The 16,583-nt window shown below is 46.7% G+C and overlaps 2 protein-coding genes across 8 annotated transcripts in view; one reads left to right on the top strand and one right to left on the bottom strand.

Annotated features, from left to right (window-relative positions):
• PBX3 (PBX homeobox 3) overlaps positions 1 to 12,240 on the bottom strand; it is a 115,651-nt gene extending 103,411 nt beyond the window's left edge. Inside the window, exons 1-3 of one of the 5 annotated variants that reach the window (XM_055803091.1) lie at positions 12,075 to 12,210; positions 11,058 to 11,737; positions 9,973 to 10,046 (exon numbers count right to left, since the gene is read on the bottom strand). In XM_055803091.1, the coding sequence (XP_055659066.1) occupies positions 9,973 to 10,046; positions 11,058 to 11,254 (271 nt within the window). In that variant the 5' untranslated portion in view covers positions 11,255 to 11,737; positions 12,075 to 12,210. Of the gene's footprint in view, positions 1 to 9,972; positions 10,047 to 10,303; positions 10,381 to 11,057 lie in introns of those variants that run through there. The other 4 variants (XM_055803109.1, XM_055803114.1, XM_055803105.1 and 1 more) reach the window with 4 other exon arrangements.
• A 2,842-nt stretch (positions 12,241 to 15,082) lies between these two features.
• Positions 15,083 to 16,583, top strand: part of MAPKAP1 (MAPK associated protein 1) — a 107,307-nt gene continuing 105,806 nt past the window's right edge. For all 3 annotated transcript variants that reach the window (XM_055794652.1, XM_055794646.1, XM_055794640.1), the window contains exon 1: positions 15,083 to 15,233. The gene's annotated coding sequence lies outside the window, so the exon portion shown is untranslated. The remainder of the gene's footprint in view (positions 15,234 to 16,583) is intronic.

The raw sequence follows: 16,583 nt of genomic DNA, 5'->3' as shown, positions 1-16,583 counted from the left end.
CTGAGTGCAACAAAGAAAAGAAGTATGAGGTAGAAAAACTGATAGTTCCCACTCTATTTGAATAACAAGTGAAATCCTAAAAATACCTCCACTGCATGTTATTACCAACTGTATCACCAGGTTTTATAGTGACAGGACTGTGCTATAATTTCTGAGAAAACCTCGGCATAAAGCTCCATAAACCCAACCACTCCTGTAATGTATCACCTTATCTAGTGCACAATCATTTCCACAACTTTTCATGTTAGTATAATTTGTTCAAAAATGGTAATAAATACATCCTTGAAGTCAAATAAGAATCATTGCACAATCTACTGTAACTTGTTCTTACTAGTGACAGTTAATCATGCTACCAGGATCTCACGTGAAAGAAAATAAGCAAACATTTGGGTGTTCTGTAATTACAAACCTCACTAAAAGCACACTTCCTTCTTTAATCAACAAATATATGAACGCATGCTTTAAATACCCTTTCAAGTGTGCCATCCTGCCTGTGAACATCTATCACTACAGAAAAGCAGTGATCCCCATCTACAGCGAGCAAACCGTTTCTTTCTGTACTAAGCAAACTACCTACCACGTTCAGAAAACCCCGATACCCTTTTGCTAGAGGTCTAACCGTGAATTAAAAAAACCAAACATTTCTAATTAAATCAAGGGAAGTAGAAGTCTAAGGAAAGCCTAATCTCTTCATCTCCAGGAGGTAAGACTCCACTTACGCTCACTGTGATCAGAAAGCAGTGGTTACTGTAAATAGTGCTGATAGATTACTTCTTATATAACAATTTTAATTACACTCAATACTTGATTAAAATATTCTTCTCAACACCTAGCACCAACTTAACACAATCTTCACTCCAAAAAAATCTGCTAGATAATATTCCCATTTTAAAGACAAGGCAAAGCGAGCCCTTGCATTCACTTCAGGGAGGCGGCGGCTGAGCCCCGCATCTGCTCCCGCTGAGGCCACCCCACCTCTCCTCACGTCAGCAGCAGGCAGGTTCCTTCTTCTCAAGTCAACAGCAGCATCAGGATTCAAACCCAGAAATGCCAGGCTTTCATATCCAGCACCCTCACTTCCCCTAACAGTGCCGTCACAGGTCTACGGGCACTGAGAAAGTTAAGGTTGGCCACAGAATGTTTTCGTTATTTAGTTCTTTTGTTCAAGAATTTGAAACTCAAAATTAGCAGCTGGAGACCAGTGATGCTTTCTTTTCCTTTCTCTGAGAACTGATTCTGCAATTTCAGGTGCTGTTTTGTTCTTCCCATTATCAAAAAAGGTTCACTATGATAACTAAAGGGTTTGGGTTATAAATTCCTGATTGGATTCTTTGGGCCAACTAGTTCAGGAGCTCTTGGGAACTAAGGACAACCAGGGACATCATGCTTTCGATCGAAACTGCTCTGCAGGCTCTCTGTTGACGAAGAGGAGGGAGGGTAGATGGAGAGTGCTCGCAGCTCCCACGGGTGCCGAGGGCAGGGGACAGTGGGCAGGGACCCGCACGCACGTGCCAGTTGTCCTGCGCTGATGTGAAAACCCCTGTGGCTTCGGGGAAACCACAGTGGTTTGTGTCTTATGTGGTTCATGTTAAAAATTTCCCAACAGTGATAGACTTCAGCTGCCAGGATGAGGGAAAGCATGTGCATCTAGCATGAACAGCCCCCGCACAGAGCTCTGGGGCATTTTTTTATCCTTTTTCCTTTCTTTTAAATAACTATTGGGGCTCATAACGAGCACTGTCACTCTAGCACTACTCCCCTGATTGACTTTGCGACAACGATCTGCGGAGGAGATGGGCACACGAACAGCAAACATTCTACAGGCATTCAAGCAAAGAGGACTAGAGAGGCTTGGGTCAGTTCTGTTCTGGTTTTATTTTTTGATAAATTTTTGTTCAATTTCCAGAATTACTTCCCTGATATTTTTTTAAACAGTATTATAAAAAGACAACTAACCACAGAACTGCAGTAAAGCAACTCCAAGACTGAATAAAAACCACACACACACACAAAACCACACAGAAAAACACAGAGGAAAATTTGAACTAGATCAGAAACTCTCATCTTTGAGTCATCCTGGAGTGTCCTAGTACTGCAGGGGTCTCAGCACAGTGATCTTACGTATCATATCTGCTCTAATAAATAGGTTCAATGAGTTGAGTTAAGGGCAGAGTTTAACTATTAACTCCAAATTTCCTCGCTCTTATGGCTGTAAGTCAATCCCTTAATGTTACTTTAACACAATTTCTGGCAGTTGAATAAAATCTATGGTCAATATTACAACCCCTTCCTTCCTAAATGAAGGAAAATATACGTGTGATTTACATAAGGAATGATAGGAAGTGCTGTGACTGAGTGGGGGTGATAAATGTCCAAGGCCCCATCGGTCAGGAATCTGAGCCGACCATTTGACTTCAGCGGGTCGGGCCCTCATTATCCCAATCCCAAAACCAGCACGACTGGCAAAAATGCCTCCACGCAGGTATAGTTCTCAGCACAGCAGCAGTTAGCAGTCAGAGAGGTTATAATACAAAGCTGTAAGATATATCTAAAATAATACCACAAAAATCAGATGACAGAAAGAATTCTAATACTTTCCTTTTGTTAAGATACAGTAACTGAGAATACAATGAAATTCTTCATGTTCAGTATCTCCCATTAGATCAATTAATATTCAGAGAAAGGCTTTAACATGAAGTTTAAATAATCATAGAAGGAGAAAAAGAACCACCAATGTTCTAGAAGCTTCTCTAGACCTTTCAATCAATTTTATTTATATGCAAAACCAAGAGAAACTCAGAAAAAACAAAGCTCCTCCTGATGCTAAAGCTCTCAATTTACTGACAGGCAAATGGCTTCATGCTGCCACTTAATCTCATTTCTTGCATAATGCCCTCTAATTAGCATATCAAAGTGAATTAATACTTCTAGGGCATTAGCAATGGGAAAATCTGCTCCAGGCTTCACAATAGCAGTTAAGCAAGAGCCAAGAAATCCTCAAAAACACCACAAACCACTTTGCATTGCAAAACTGTTCAATTTATTTATCCTCTCTCTCTAAACACTTTTACCGCACACTGTTTTACTACTGTTCACCAAACAAAATGATAATTGCCAAAGTTACCAGCATCTGTAATGCCTGTTTAGAATCTTAATTTAGATTGTATACTTCAAGAACTCTAGATGCTTTCATTGACCCCATCATACACAACAAGATATACTGAAAAAACATTGTTCTTTTAAAACGCTATCAGGATAATATTATTAAATTCCATTTTCCGCTTACAATAAATAATTTTAAAATAAATAATATATGAAAAAGCCACCTGATGGACAATGAGGAATGAGAGATTAGCTTTAAATGTTGATGCATGACTTAAGTATAGCAAAAGGTTTTGACCTGTAAACACATGACACAAAACCACCCCCCTTTCCAAGTGATTGATTTGTAGGATGCATGATATTCAGTGATTCATATATTGTTACAAGTTCATATGACTGTGCAGCATGCACTGAACTGATGGTTAACAAAAGAATCTAAAGTAAAATACCTAAACCGGTATAAAATTAAAGTAAGTGCATAATGATTTTTACTATATGCTTTTATGCACAACGTGCTATTTTTATCCAATTTCTGAAGCAATAAACACATTATAGCTGTTACAAGCATCAGACATCAGACCATTTCTTCAGTAAAAAATATTTTCAGAATCTACTTTCAATCACAGGTCACTTCACAAAATATGAACTGTAATTCACAAACAAACAGGCTAAAACCCCCTGAAACTTCATCATCTTAGTGTTCCCCATCAATTTTTAAAAACAGAAAAAGAACATTAAGGGGGAGTGGCGGGGGGGACAGCCAACAAACCCCAACACTAGTACACCCATCCTAAGCCCAAGAAGGGGGCTGGAGCACTAACGGAAGGCTAATAACAAAGAGTAGAAGAAAATGCCAGGGTTAGTGGGGGTTTCTACATTCCTGTTTGCAACATGAACAGGAAAAAAAAAAGTATGGGAATAGCAAAATAAATTACAGTGGATATTTATCTCGCACTTCGAGCCTTCCTAAAGAATGTGCATTATTGAAAAATATATGCGTTCAAGTACCAGGCTTCATTTCCTTTCATATTTAATTCCCTGTTTACTTCCACTGTAAAGACAGCATTATGGAGGAGCTCTAATGTCCAGCTGAGAAGCACAATTCATCTGTTTGGCTGATGAACTACTCCAACTTTATAAAAGCATGAACTATAAGAGCTGACAGAAACTTTAATAATTTATATTAAATATTGATGTGAATTATTTACTCCATTCATACTTAAAGACATGAATTGCCTACCAGAGAAAAGCAAATGTGACAAAAGGTCAACATGATGGTGAAAAAAGGCAGGCTGTGTCAGGCATGTGTTATCTGAACCATGCTGATCACCTTGATAAGCGAATAGCATTAAACATGACTGCTGAGAAAACAAACAAAGCATTCTTCTCAGGGTGTCAATTCATGGAATACAAACAGCTACATCTAATTCTACCAATGATATCAGGACAGCAAAACTCCACTCGGGGCTCCCCTGGTTTGGACTTACTACTACACAGATTCAGTATTCATTCCTGCTATTCATAAAAATATTCATCGAACCACCATATGCATGATGTGCAAGGAATTGAAAAGCAGTCTAAAAACTGAGGAGATACAAACCGGACTCTCTCATCCTCTACTATGTAATTATTAATATAGCCTTCATATGTATTTAAATATTGTGTTACATTTGTAACAATTTAGTATGTCTAATTCTGCTTATATTTGTCTACGGCAGACTGCAAATATCATTATATTAATGTTTCACACAAATCAATATTTAAATTGAAAAAAGACAGCATAATATCCATATCATACAACTTTTTCATTGAAAGCTGTACGAATAGAGCTTGATAAATGTGTTAAATCCTGTTAAAAAAAAAACAAAACTCTTTTGCATTCACTATATGCTATAATAATAATTTATCTCTGAATGCAAAAATTCCTTAACTTACAACAAGCATCCTAAAATACACCACACAGTAACTCATATAATTTGGTATTTTCAGATAAGCAAGCAAATGTGTCAAATTCAAAAATAAAATTGAGGACATGAAAAATAGCTATAAAATAAAATAAATCCTTGCTCCTAGTTAAATTAGTATTGACAAGTGGGTCCAAATTTATCCTCTACAGAGGTGGGGGGGGGTGGGGGGAAGATGTGGAAACACTGATCCTGGTAATCAATGTGAAGACTGTTATTTAAATATAGCAAGGAGCTCTAACAATGGTAAGGTCTAAAGGTATGGCGTAGTTACATGTTCTGTAAGACAAAGTATCATGAATTTCTCTAATGAAAATAATCACCAAAGCCGCCTGTTTTCTTAACCAGAGAAGTACCCTGTTAGAAATCCACCGAAGAAATAAAATTCCAATAATTAATGTGTTTGAAACAGATGACCAAATGAAAATCAAGATACTTTATTCAATTTATTTTTTTCCTAGCAGGACGTTTATGAAGAAAACAATGTCATTGCCATAAGGACAGTGTAAATGACCTAACATTCTACTGCACATCATCATTTGTAATACATTTGCTGATAATTAAAAAAGAAATACCATTCAACAGTATAACCAGTGGTTCAGTAAAAAATCTTGGATACTGAAGCATAAGAAAGGAAACAAAAGCTAAACAGTTTAAACTGAAGAAAAGATGTATGGACATAAACACACGATGCTCACTTCCTTATGTAGTCAGGGTAAATAAAAAAATATGTATTTAGCAGCCTGGAAAAAAACACCAGGACTGCACATAAATATTTTAAATAGCTCAACTGAGTAACAATAACATCACAGCTGATACTTGGAAAACAGCTAACATACAGACACCATATATATATTTGCATGCTATCCCGGCCATTTCATTGTTCCATTTGAATCCTTTAATGACCAGACAGGATTGCTAGGATTGCGTATCATTATAGATTACTGCCAAGTTGTTGACACCAAATGGTAGTTTACAAACACAGAAAAGTTGAAATTTGTGTAATGCCAGGGAAGAGTCCTATGATTTGATATTTAAATAACCACAGAGAAGAAAGGGGTTAACATTTTCAAATACTGCTAGCAGACAAGGCAAAAAGCAAGTCCTTCTCACAGGAGTTACCTAACAGTGGGTTTACAGATTTTGCAGCATATTGACAAGGGGCGTTCCTAAAAGAGTTGGGCCATTTTCATCAATAAGGAGCTTTGCAGCAAGTAAGGACACAATACAGCCCTTTAATCATTGGAATGGCACCGCATGGCTATTTACAGTTGTAGCAATAAAAATAAAGGTTTTACCTTACATGGGGAACAGCAAGAAATTAGCCCCGTGGTTAACACCACTATTTGTCTGGTTTTCACATCTTTTTTTTTTTTCTTTTTTTTTTCTTTTTTCTTCATTCTTTAAAACAAAATTCTGCACAAGGGGAGAACGTTTTTAACGAACATTTTCCTCCTCTCTCTTTAGACATAAAAAATAGTTCAACCAGCCCAACCAGCCAAGCAGGCCTTTCTCTTCCCCTGCGGACACCTCCTGCAGTCGAGAAGTTCATTAAGTTTTATGATCTTCCCAAGTCAGTCCTGCTTATAAGCCTCACAAAGGCCACAAATCTGGCAAACCATCATGTATGCCATTAGGCTTTACTAGTAAATGAATGCTATTTAGGGTTTGTGGTGACAGTAAATTAGGCTTTGGTTGGCAGCTATCATTGTTTCTTGTTGGACTTACAGAAATAAATAAATAAATGTATACACATACACACATGCATTCAAGGCATTTTTAAACCTGTGCTCCTACCTATACAAATCATTTCTAAAGACAAAAAAAACCAAATCATCTATCAACACAGTCCAGGACCTAATAATACATCATTCCATTGGGAAATAATTGCAATTCCCTAACCATTTTAAGACTGTAAGAATTAATATATTTTCATTTCTATCTCCATGAGAATAAACAGTACCTCAGGTATAGCAACGTCCTAATGGTGGCTTAATCAAATTACAAATCTGAAGGATCTTTAGTCAGTAAAAAAGAGCTATTAAAAAAAAAACCAAAGACGCAAATCAGGTTTTGATTCCTACTGGTAGGCGCCTAAGGAGACAAGACTGTTACACAGGTATGCAACAGATGTGAGCACGCATGAAGAATGCAACTTTAACACTTCCAAGCAACACCTCAGAGAACGGGTAAAATACAACAAATCAGAGTCCATAGGCTCTCACTTGCTTATCTTCGTATTTTACCGGAGGGGCTTCAGCAGAACTTTGGGTATCATTTTTCTCTGAACTAATTAAAGAAATAAGTGGCAGTTTCTTTATGAAAACCATGCTACCTTGTGGTTGCCTCTAAGAATGCACCTATCTATTAATATCTGTAAAGCTCTTACATGTATTATGCAGCACTTCTTAAAATGTTAAAACGTGAAAAAGAAATGTCAGGCTAAATTCAGTAAGCTCAGTGATATTCTTTGTACATGGTAAATACCTCACAGGTAAAAAAAAACAACAACCAAACCAAAAAACCCCAAACCAAACAAACCAAAACCTTCAGCTCCTAACCCTAAGTGAGAATAAGAGAGGGGCTTTTAAAAATGTGATGCATTCATTAACCCCTGCGGGAAAATGATAGAGTTGTTCCACCTAAACTGAGGGTTCCTCTACGTGTTCTCTCACGACCAGACTCACAAAGTCCTTGCTGACTATACTGAAAACTACTAAAATGTATGAAATACCCCTATAATTCAATATAAAAATGACTTAAATATTGCATTACTTATTTCAGAACAGACATGACTGCAATTACACTGTACATACAGGCTGGAGCCTCCCTCCTCACCTCTCATCCTTCTCACAGAAGAAGGTAGCGATAAAGCCATCACGGCAATTCCCACTGCAAACACCAAGGAAAACTTTGGTTCCGATTAAAAAGAACTAAATACCAGCGCATGACCCAGCAGCAGGAAGATTTAAATACTCGGACCACAGGACAATGCAGAGTAACAGGGGGAGGGGGGGCACACCTCTGCTTTAACTGCATCTCAGACCGTTCACCCTTCCAGTTCAGAATTGTTTGAGCCGTTTCCCTCAAAAACAGCTTACAGCAAGTAGGCTAGAATTTACTTTCACGTTTCCTTTGCTTCAGCATGCTAACTAAAGCCTACATTCGTCTCAACTGGGAGACCCTGAGTGAAGGTCCCCCTCCGGGAACAGTTTTTGGTGGGGGTGTGGATTCATCTCCATCAATCACCCGGTGCATTAATCCTGTCCCCCTGCGCTGCCCTGCCGGGGCTGGCAGGATCTCGCCTTTGGGCAGCCGGACGCCTTCACTCTTTGTTGGTTCTCAGCGATTTCACAAAAGAGATAACTTGCAAACTTGGCCTCACTACTTGCAGCACAAAGGCAGGATCCCAACTGACAAGTTATCACTGAAACACCCCGAAACATTTCAGACCACAAAGTCTCTTGTCAGGTTCCCTCTCGCCTCGAGACGGCGGTGGCCTCACCAAACACCCTCTGCCAGTAATCCCCACTGCTGAAAGGACGCGGGTTTTTCTTCGCAGCTCACCTCTGACATGTGGCTGACTATACTTTCCTTTCAAAACAGTCAGGCTAAGCCCTCTGCAAATAAAGCGATCGCAGGACCTACGCCTGCCTCCTTAATTGAAATCCCTGCTGCAAAATGTCTGAACATCGAGGGCAGGCTGCTTGGCTGGCTCCGGAGCAGGACAGGCAAAAAAGTTTAGGGAAAGGCAGAAAACAAACACAAGCCAAAGAAGGACGGAACGGGGTTACGAGCTGATCGAGGCAAAACGCAGGTAGGCGGGGAGGGAGGGCAGAAAGGGGATCATTCCCCTTATCCTGGGTAAAATAATGCAATATAAAGCAGAATCAATCTTAATATTCACAACACAGTCAATACCCTAGTGCTTAGCTGTCAGCAGAAACTGAAGTGGATCCCCGGTAGCAAAGAAACCCTCGGACATAAAGCACCATAATTTACTGAGAACTGTGCACTTTAGGCTACTCAGCTGAGATTTGCAATGATTTCACGTTTGTTGCTTTCGTCTAGTCTTCTATTTTTTTGGTGTGGAATTAAGGGGGACATGACTGCGTATCAAATATAGCTAAAAAGCCAGCCAATGTATGCATTTATTTTAAAATCCGGATCATAATAAATGTTCTCATTCCCATAGTACAAATCTGAGTACTTTGCAAATTTTCTTCTTCAGGGAGGAAAAAAAAAAAAGCTCAGTAAATTCAGTGATGTGAAAAAATTGCAAAAAATCCCCTAAAATGCCTCTAAGCAAAACCCAGAGTCTCGCATTAATGTAGAAAAAAATAAATTTTCGGTACTTTTGAGATGAAAATTTTTGGCATTTAAAACATCAACGACCAAGAGCAACTCAAGCTTCGCTGCACTCGGCGCAGACCCGGGTCAAAGCATCCATGGCCGGGCACCCCGCAGGGTCTCCGCGGAGCCCCGGCCCTGCGCCGACAGGGGCGCAGCTTTGCCCTCCCCAGCCCCGGGCACCCGCAGAACTTTCCCGGCCCCGCCGCGCGTCCCGGGGAGGGGGGCAGCGAGGTAACACAGCTCGAACAAGTATTTTGCGAAGTGTCCTGAGGGGCGGCCGGGCCCCGCCGGGGCTGTGAGGGGAGCGGCGGGGTCTCTCCCCCGCGCCATTTCACAGCGAGCCGGCCCCTGCGGTCCGCCGCCGGGACAGGCCGGCAGGACTCGAGGCGAGGCGGGCCGGGCCCGGGCCGGGCGGCGCGGCCGGCGGCTCCCGCCAGCCCGCTCCGGCGGCTGAGGGGCGGCGGAGGGGCCGGCGCCGTCCCCGCCGGCGGAGCGGCGGGTGGAAGGAAGGAGGGATCAAGATGGCTGCGGCGGCGGCGCGGGCGGCCCTTACCTGTTTTCTCCTTGATCTCGCAGAGGACACTGAACAAGGCGGGTTTCATCCTGTGGCAGTTCAGTGCGTGTTTCCTGAAAGAGAGCAGAGTACAAGCGGTTAACGCCGCGTTTCAGCAACATGGCGCCTTCCCCGAGAAGGATCCCCGTGTCGCCGGCCCCCCCCCCCCCCGCCTTCCCTGCCCGCCGGCCCCGCGGCCCGGCGCCCGCAGCCACCGGCCGGGCTCTCCCGGCACTGGGCCGCGGGGCTGGCGGGGGGCGGCGGGGCCGGGGGTCCCTCGCCCCGCCGCGGCTGGCGGGTCTCTGCTCCCTCGTCCCTCTCACTTTTATACCGAATTATCTTCGTGCAAATGCTGCCCGGTCGAGGGGTATAAATCAAACCCCCCTCGTCCCCGGTACGATCCGTCCTGCGATATTATAACTGATTTATTAGGGAGGTGGCGGGAGGGGCGGGGGGGGCCGACTTGTTAACATTCTTTGTTTTTGTATTTACTGTGATTTAAAACAGCCAGGGTTTGGTTGGTTGGGGGATTGAAGGGGTTTTTTTTTTGGTTGGGTTGTTGGTTGTTTTTTTTTAACACCACCACCACCACCCCCCGAAGCGCTATCTTGTCAGGTCTGTAATTCATCGCGCCCCGGCGGGGGCAGGGGGCAGGGGGCGAGGGACGGGAAAGTTGCGCTGCGAGGGGGCGCGGGGCCGTCGGACGGACCGACCGACCGACCGACCGGCGGAGCAGCCGCGGCCCCGAGGCCGGTGGCCGCCGGACAGGGTCCAACGGGGACGGGCAGGGACCGGCCCCAGCCTCCCGCGCACCGCAGCGACGGCATAAGCATCGCATACTTAGATATTTATTTTTTATATATATATATATAAAAAAAAATCATTAAATAGCAACTTTGGCTCTGCCTTGGCTGCTTGCAATTTCTCCTACGGCACCAAGAAGTTGCTCTAATTGTGAGACTCCGGGTCTCTGCAGAGGAGCAGGAAGGAGAGAAACAAAAACCACACACACACAAAAAAAAAAGAAAAAGAAAAAAAAAAGAAAAAAAGAAAAAAAAGACAAGGTTTAATTAGACGAAACCAACTTTGCTTGTGCCTCATCCAGGCTTTGGTCAGTGATGGTCATGATCTGATGGAGGATGTCGCCGATGTCCTGCTTCCTGCCGTCGCCGTCTGCCCCTTCGTGTCCGTGGGGAGGAGGCAGGGCCATGCCCCCCTGCACCGAGTGCCCGGCCAGGTTCACGCCGGCCAGAGTCTGCAGCATCCTGGACTGATCGTCCATCCCTCCTGCCGCGGCCCGGGCCGCGCTGCCGGGGCGGGAGAGCGCCGGGCTTCGGGGCGAGGGAAAGCGCCGACCAGCCCCCGGCTCCCAGAGTCAGTCCCAGTTCCTGACTCCTTATTTCGCTCTTGCACACACACACCAAAAAAAAAAAAAAAAAAAAAAAAAAAAAAAAAAAAAAAGAAAGAGAGAGAAAAAAAAAAGCCAAACAAAACAACAACAACAACAAAAAAAATTAGTATTTGTGTTTTGACCGGATCTCAGCTGTTTATTCCACTCTCTTCTCCTTCCCAGTGCAGTAAATCACTCTTCTTTAGTTACAATCTTCTTTCATCATCATCATATTTGTGGCTTGGATAAATGAGTTGATAAGGTTTCTTTGCAGTTTTCTTTTCCTGGTACAATCTTCCTCCAAAGCTTTTTTTTTTTTCCTTTTTTATTTTTATTGTTGCTTTTTATGTCTTTCCCCACTTGTCCACCAAAAATCTTCTTTGTAAAAAGGCAAAATTAAAAAAAAAATAAAAAAAAAATTAGAAAATCAAAAAACTCGCTTTCAAATCCTTAAGAAGTTAGGAGGGTGGCAAGCAGCAAAAACCACAACAAACCAGGCGAACACCCCCACCCCCAAATTGCAACATAAAAAAGCCAAGAAAACACAATCACAGAGGAAAAAAAAAAAATTAATCGCCCTCCCCCCCAAAAATAACAAATGATCCCAAGTCTGTGCAACGGGGGTAAAACAGCAGCAATCAAAAGTTTGAACTTGTGCAAAGAAAAGAGCGGAAATAACGGGGAAAGAACTGTAAAAAAATTAATTACACACTCTCTGCAAAGCAATGTGCAAAAATATCAGCCCGCTGGAATTTATGAGCCCCGCCGCCCGGTGCCTGTGTGTGTTTTATGTTGTTTGATGGCCGCTCCGGTGAGGGATTGACAGCCTGCCAACGCCACTCACTCACCGCAGACGTGTCACCCTGTGAAGGAGGAGAGCGGCCGCGCGCGAGAGGGACGCGGAGCCCGCCGTGCCCCGCCCCGCGCCCCGCCCCGCCCCTCCCGCGGGACGCCGCGCGCCCCGCCCCGCCCCGCCGGGCGGGGCCGCCGCCGCCACCGCCCCGCCCGGGGCCGCCCGCCCGTCTCACGGGGCCGGGGCTCCGCGGGGCCGCCCTCCCGCCGGGCCGAGCGGCGGTGGCGCCCCCCGGGAGGGGGGGGGACACGGGGGCGGCCCCGGGCCGGGAGCGGCGGGAGCGGCGGCCAATCGCAACGCGTGGGGGCGGGCGCCGGCGGTGGGGCCGGCCACTCGGTCCGCGCGGGGAGGTGCCGCGCCCGCCTGCCCCCGCGGAGGCCCCGCCCCCCCGGCTGAGAAACTTCTGATTGGGCCGTTCAAACAGTCACGTGGCCGGGGCGACCGGCGCTCCGGCCCCGCCCCTCCCGTTGCTATGGCGACCCCCGGGCCGAGGCCGCCCCGTTACCCTCGGCGCCGCCGCGCTGCCGGGCCCCGGCCTCCCCCTCGGGGGCTCCGGCCTGCGCCTGCGAGCCCGGCGGCCGGCGGGCCTGGACGCGCCTGCGAGCACGGGCGGCGGAGCCCGTCGCGCCCTGTCGCCAGGCCGGAGCCGACGGAGGGGCTGCCCGGGCTCGGCCGGCTGCGCCTCAGCGGGTGCCGCCTCGGCGGCAGATCGGTTTTGGAGCCCTTTCGCATGTGAGACAGGCGGCCCGAGCCGCGAGGGAGGAGGCCGCTGTGTGTGTGGACTCACCTGGGTTCGCTTCGGGGCACTGCCGGCCCTCCGAAGCCCCGCCTGTGCACACCTGCCGCACGCAAACGCATGGAGGAAGCCGCTTTAATCCTGATCCATTTTCTTCACGTTTTGAGCACGTTTTTATAACAAAACTTGCTACAGAGACCTCTCAGGGAAGGGGCAGACCACTTGTGGCACAATGATCAGGAGCCACTGTAGCAATTAAAATGATATTTAATTCATTGTATGTACTGTATCTGTGATGGACAGTTTCAGTTGAAAGAAGTCATGTCCAAACTAAAATCTCATCCTCATCTCTGACATTTTGTGGATGTATGGCTGACAACTCTGACGCAGTGTGGCTAAAACAGAGCTCTTAATCTTTCTCCTTGGCTTCTGCCTGCCTCTTCTCTCAATCACGGTTGACATCACCATCATCATACCTTCACTCAGGACCGTAACTTGGATGTCATCTGTTTGATTTGGAACCCTTAACCATATCTCACAGTGGTTATGTTTAACTGTTGCAGATTACTTCTGGTTAACATAACTATGCTTTTACTGTCCCTCCAAGCAATTAGCATGTTCATTCAAATTCTAATTATCTTCTATCTTGACCACGTACCATTTTCTGGTTTGAGCAAATGTGTTCCTAGTGTCACCCGGCTTTATTAAGAATGCTACTCCAAAGATCTTTTTTATTACTGTTATTTTGAATATTTCACAGATCAGTTTGCATTTGTCCGCTGAGGGCAAAATTTCACAGAAGAGGTGAGCAGTTCCAATGGCTACCTGGCACTGAAACAAATGGGATGCTGCTCCCGTGCCAGCTGTGGTGCTCATCTCGCCCCATGGTGATCCCCTTCGCCTAACCAAATCAGCAGACAGCTGCTCTGCTGGGTTTTCCACTGTTTTATCAGGCTGAGTCAAGTTTAATTCCAGCATGAGACGACTGATGGAGAATGGCTCTCTGTACTCTGCTGTGCCTCCCGGTTGTGGCCTTGCACTGCCCATGATCTGCTGTTTCCTAGGGCAGTTTCGGCTCCTTGCCTTTGCTCAGCCACTGATGCTGGCCGCTGTTATCTGCTCCTGGAAGTATCAAACACGTTACCTCCCCTCAGGTGCCCTTGGTGGCACTCGGTATAATGCTTTCCACTGTCCTCCAGTGCTGTCCTTTTTTAAGGTTGCTTTATGTTGATGTGCACCGCTGTTTAGAGACTGCGAGGTCACGGATTGCTGAGGAATTAACAGATACTGCCTTATTACGTCCACAGGAGATTGCAGAGGCAGACAGCATCAGTGGGTCTGAAAAGGGCTGATGTACATGGCCAATAGGCCACAAACAGCCACTGAAAGGAAAATGAGCCCTTGGAAGTAGCCAGTAACATCTCCAGTTCTGGATGGTGCTAAGGTCTGAGGTGAATGGACAGTGGAGAGCAGCTGGTCCCACCTGCTCGCTCCGAGCAGTACCCGCCGTCCTCTGGGCCGGAGGCAGCAGTGTCTCACCCGCTCGGACTTTTCTCATGCTTGTAAGGACGGCCAGTATCGTTAATTACTTTCTTGAAGTTACCTTTCTGTAAATTCACCCTGTTTGTGCTTGTGTACCAAGCGCTATGTGTAAGGTTTGGTTTAAAACCACAAAATAAATATGAATCCCATACTGTTCCAAAGAAAAAGCGGGCAAATGTGGAAATAAGAGTGGTATATCCCCACTAGAAAAGCATCCAGTTTCTCTATTTGCAATGAGAGGCACAGCTCAAACTACTAACTACACCGTTTTCCTCATTAAAAACTCGGATCTTTCGGGAGGTTTTACCAACGTTTCTATTCAGGCGTGTCACTAACGTGACCGCAGACACGCGGTGCCCGGTGAGTCCCCGCTGGCAGGGCCAGCCGCGCTCCCCGCGGGAAGGAACGGCGGCTCGGCCGCCAGCGCCAGGCCCCTCCGTGCCGCCGCCGGACGCAGCGCGACGCGAAACCCTGCCACAAGCGGGACCGGGGGACCAACAGGCCCCGCCCCCCAGCCGCCGGTGCCGCCGCCGCGGTGCACACACCCCGCGCATGTGCGCCGTCGGTCGCGTCACTTCCGAAGGCGGTGCTTCCGGGTCGCGGCACGGCCCAGCTCTCCTCGCTCCGCGGCGTCTTCCGGACCCGGAAGCGGCAGCCCTGGCCCGCCGGCGGGGGAGGAGGCGGCGCCCGGCCCGGTCCGGTCCGGCCCGGCCCCACGGAGCGGCGCGGCGGCGAGGCCTGTAAGTGCGGAGGCGTGCGGGGTCCTCGGCCCAGCGCCGCGGGGGTGTCTCAGGGGGGCGGGCGGGAGCCCGGCGGCGGGGTGCCTGCCCGGGACCGGCCGGCAGCGGGTCCAGCGGCTCTCCCGGGGCAGCGACGCTGTGCACTGGAACTCCTCCTTCATTTCTGCAAATAGAAGCGTGGTAAACCCGCGGCCTGAAATGGCGTGTCACAGGGAGGCGTGAGCCTTGGCAGCAGAGGTGTTTCTGAGAATCAAGAGACCGGCGGCTTCCCCGGGCCCCCACGGGCGGCCGGCACCGCGCGGGGCTGCCCCTGCGGAGGAGCCGGCGGGAGGGACGGCCCGCTGCGCAGCCAGGCGGTCTGACGCGTTGGCCCGGCCGGCTGCCGTCGGGGCGACCAGGGCAGGGGAGGTGAGCATCCCACAGTAACGTCTGAGGGGAAGGATGAAGGGGATGGAGCGTCGGCTGGAATGTTCGATTTGGGCGCGTGATGAAGGGGGCAGACGGGTAAGAGAATTCCAGGGCTGCACTGGAAATGCTTCATGCTTGGTCACAGCCTGGCAGCCCACAGCGTGCCTTGGGGTCTTTACTGGCCTAATGCTGTCACTTCATCTGAATTACTGATTCCACGCTTCTTAGCTTCGTCTTGGGTGCTCCTGCAGCCTCCAGGTTATTCCTCTGGCTGCTTGGGTGCTTGCAAGATGAGCGTGTTCAGCATGTTGCTGGGTTGTGTCCTTGTTTTTTCATGTGCATGGCGAGCTGCGATCAGAACTGGTGTTCTCACTGCAGGGATACGGGTGAGGGAGTGAAAGTGATTTCTAGGAGATACAGCAACGAGTTGATTTCAGTTTTAGTGGAAGTTTAGTGACTATTTACATGTGAACTGCTTAGATCTAAGCTTGGATTTTCTGAGTATGTTCTACGTGATTTTAGGTTTCAGAGGTTTATTGGGTAGATGCAAGGTTGGGAATTAAACTCTGTTATTTTTTCAAATTCAGAGCAAATCTGTTCACGGACACTTTTTTGGATTAGTTTAAAAAAATGAGATCATTTCTACATAGACTTGTACAGAAATAACTGAAGCAGTGAATTAGAATCAATTTAGTACATTTCTTCCTCAGTCATGTTTCAGGTCGGTCTTACCACACCCTTTCATCATCTGCTTATTGGTTTGACTGTTTCACCCTGTTGCAACAAATAACAAATGTGTCTAACAGCAGAGTTCTTACCTAGATTTCCATTTGAATTGGCAAAGGCCTCAGCAGGTGAAGTGGTCACCAGAATGATCTGTGAGTTGCACATTCTGTAGCACAAATTTTCCTGACCTTCCCAAGTTTTGAGCATGAGAAACAG

The sequence above is a fragment of the Falco peregrinus genome, chromosome 1 (genome assembly GCF_023634155.1).
Source record: "Falco peregrinus isolate bFalPer1 chromosome 1, bFalPer1.pri, whole genome shotgun sequence".
Classification (NCBI taxonomy): domain Eukaryota; kingdom Metazoa; phylum Chordata; class Aves; order Falconiformes; family Falconidae; genus Falco; species Falco peregrinus.
Note: the sequence above shows the minus strand (reverse complement) of the source record. Positions and strands in the feature narration are given on the sequence as shown.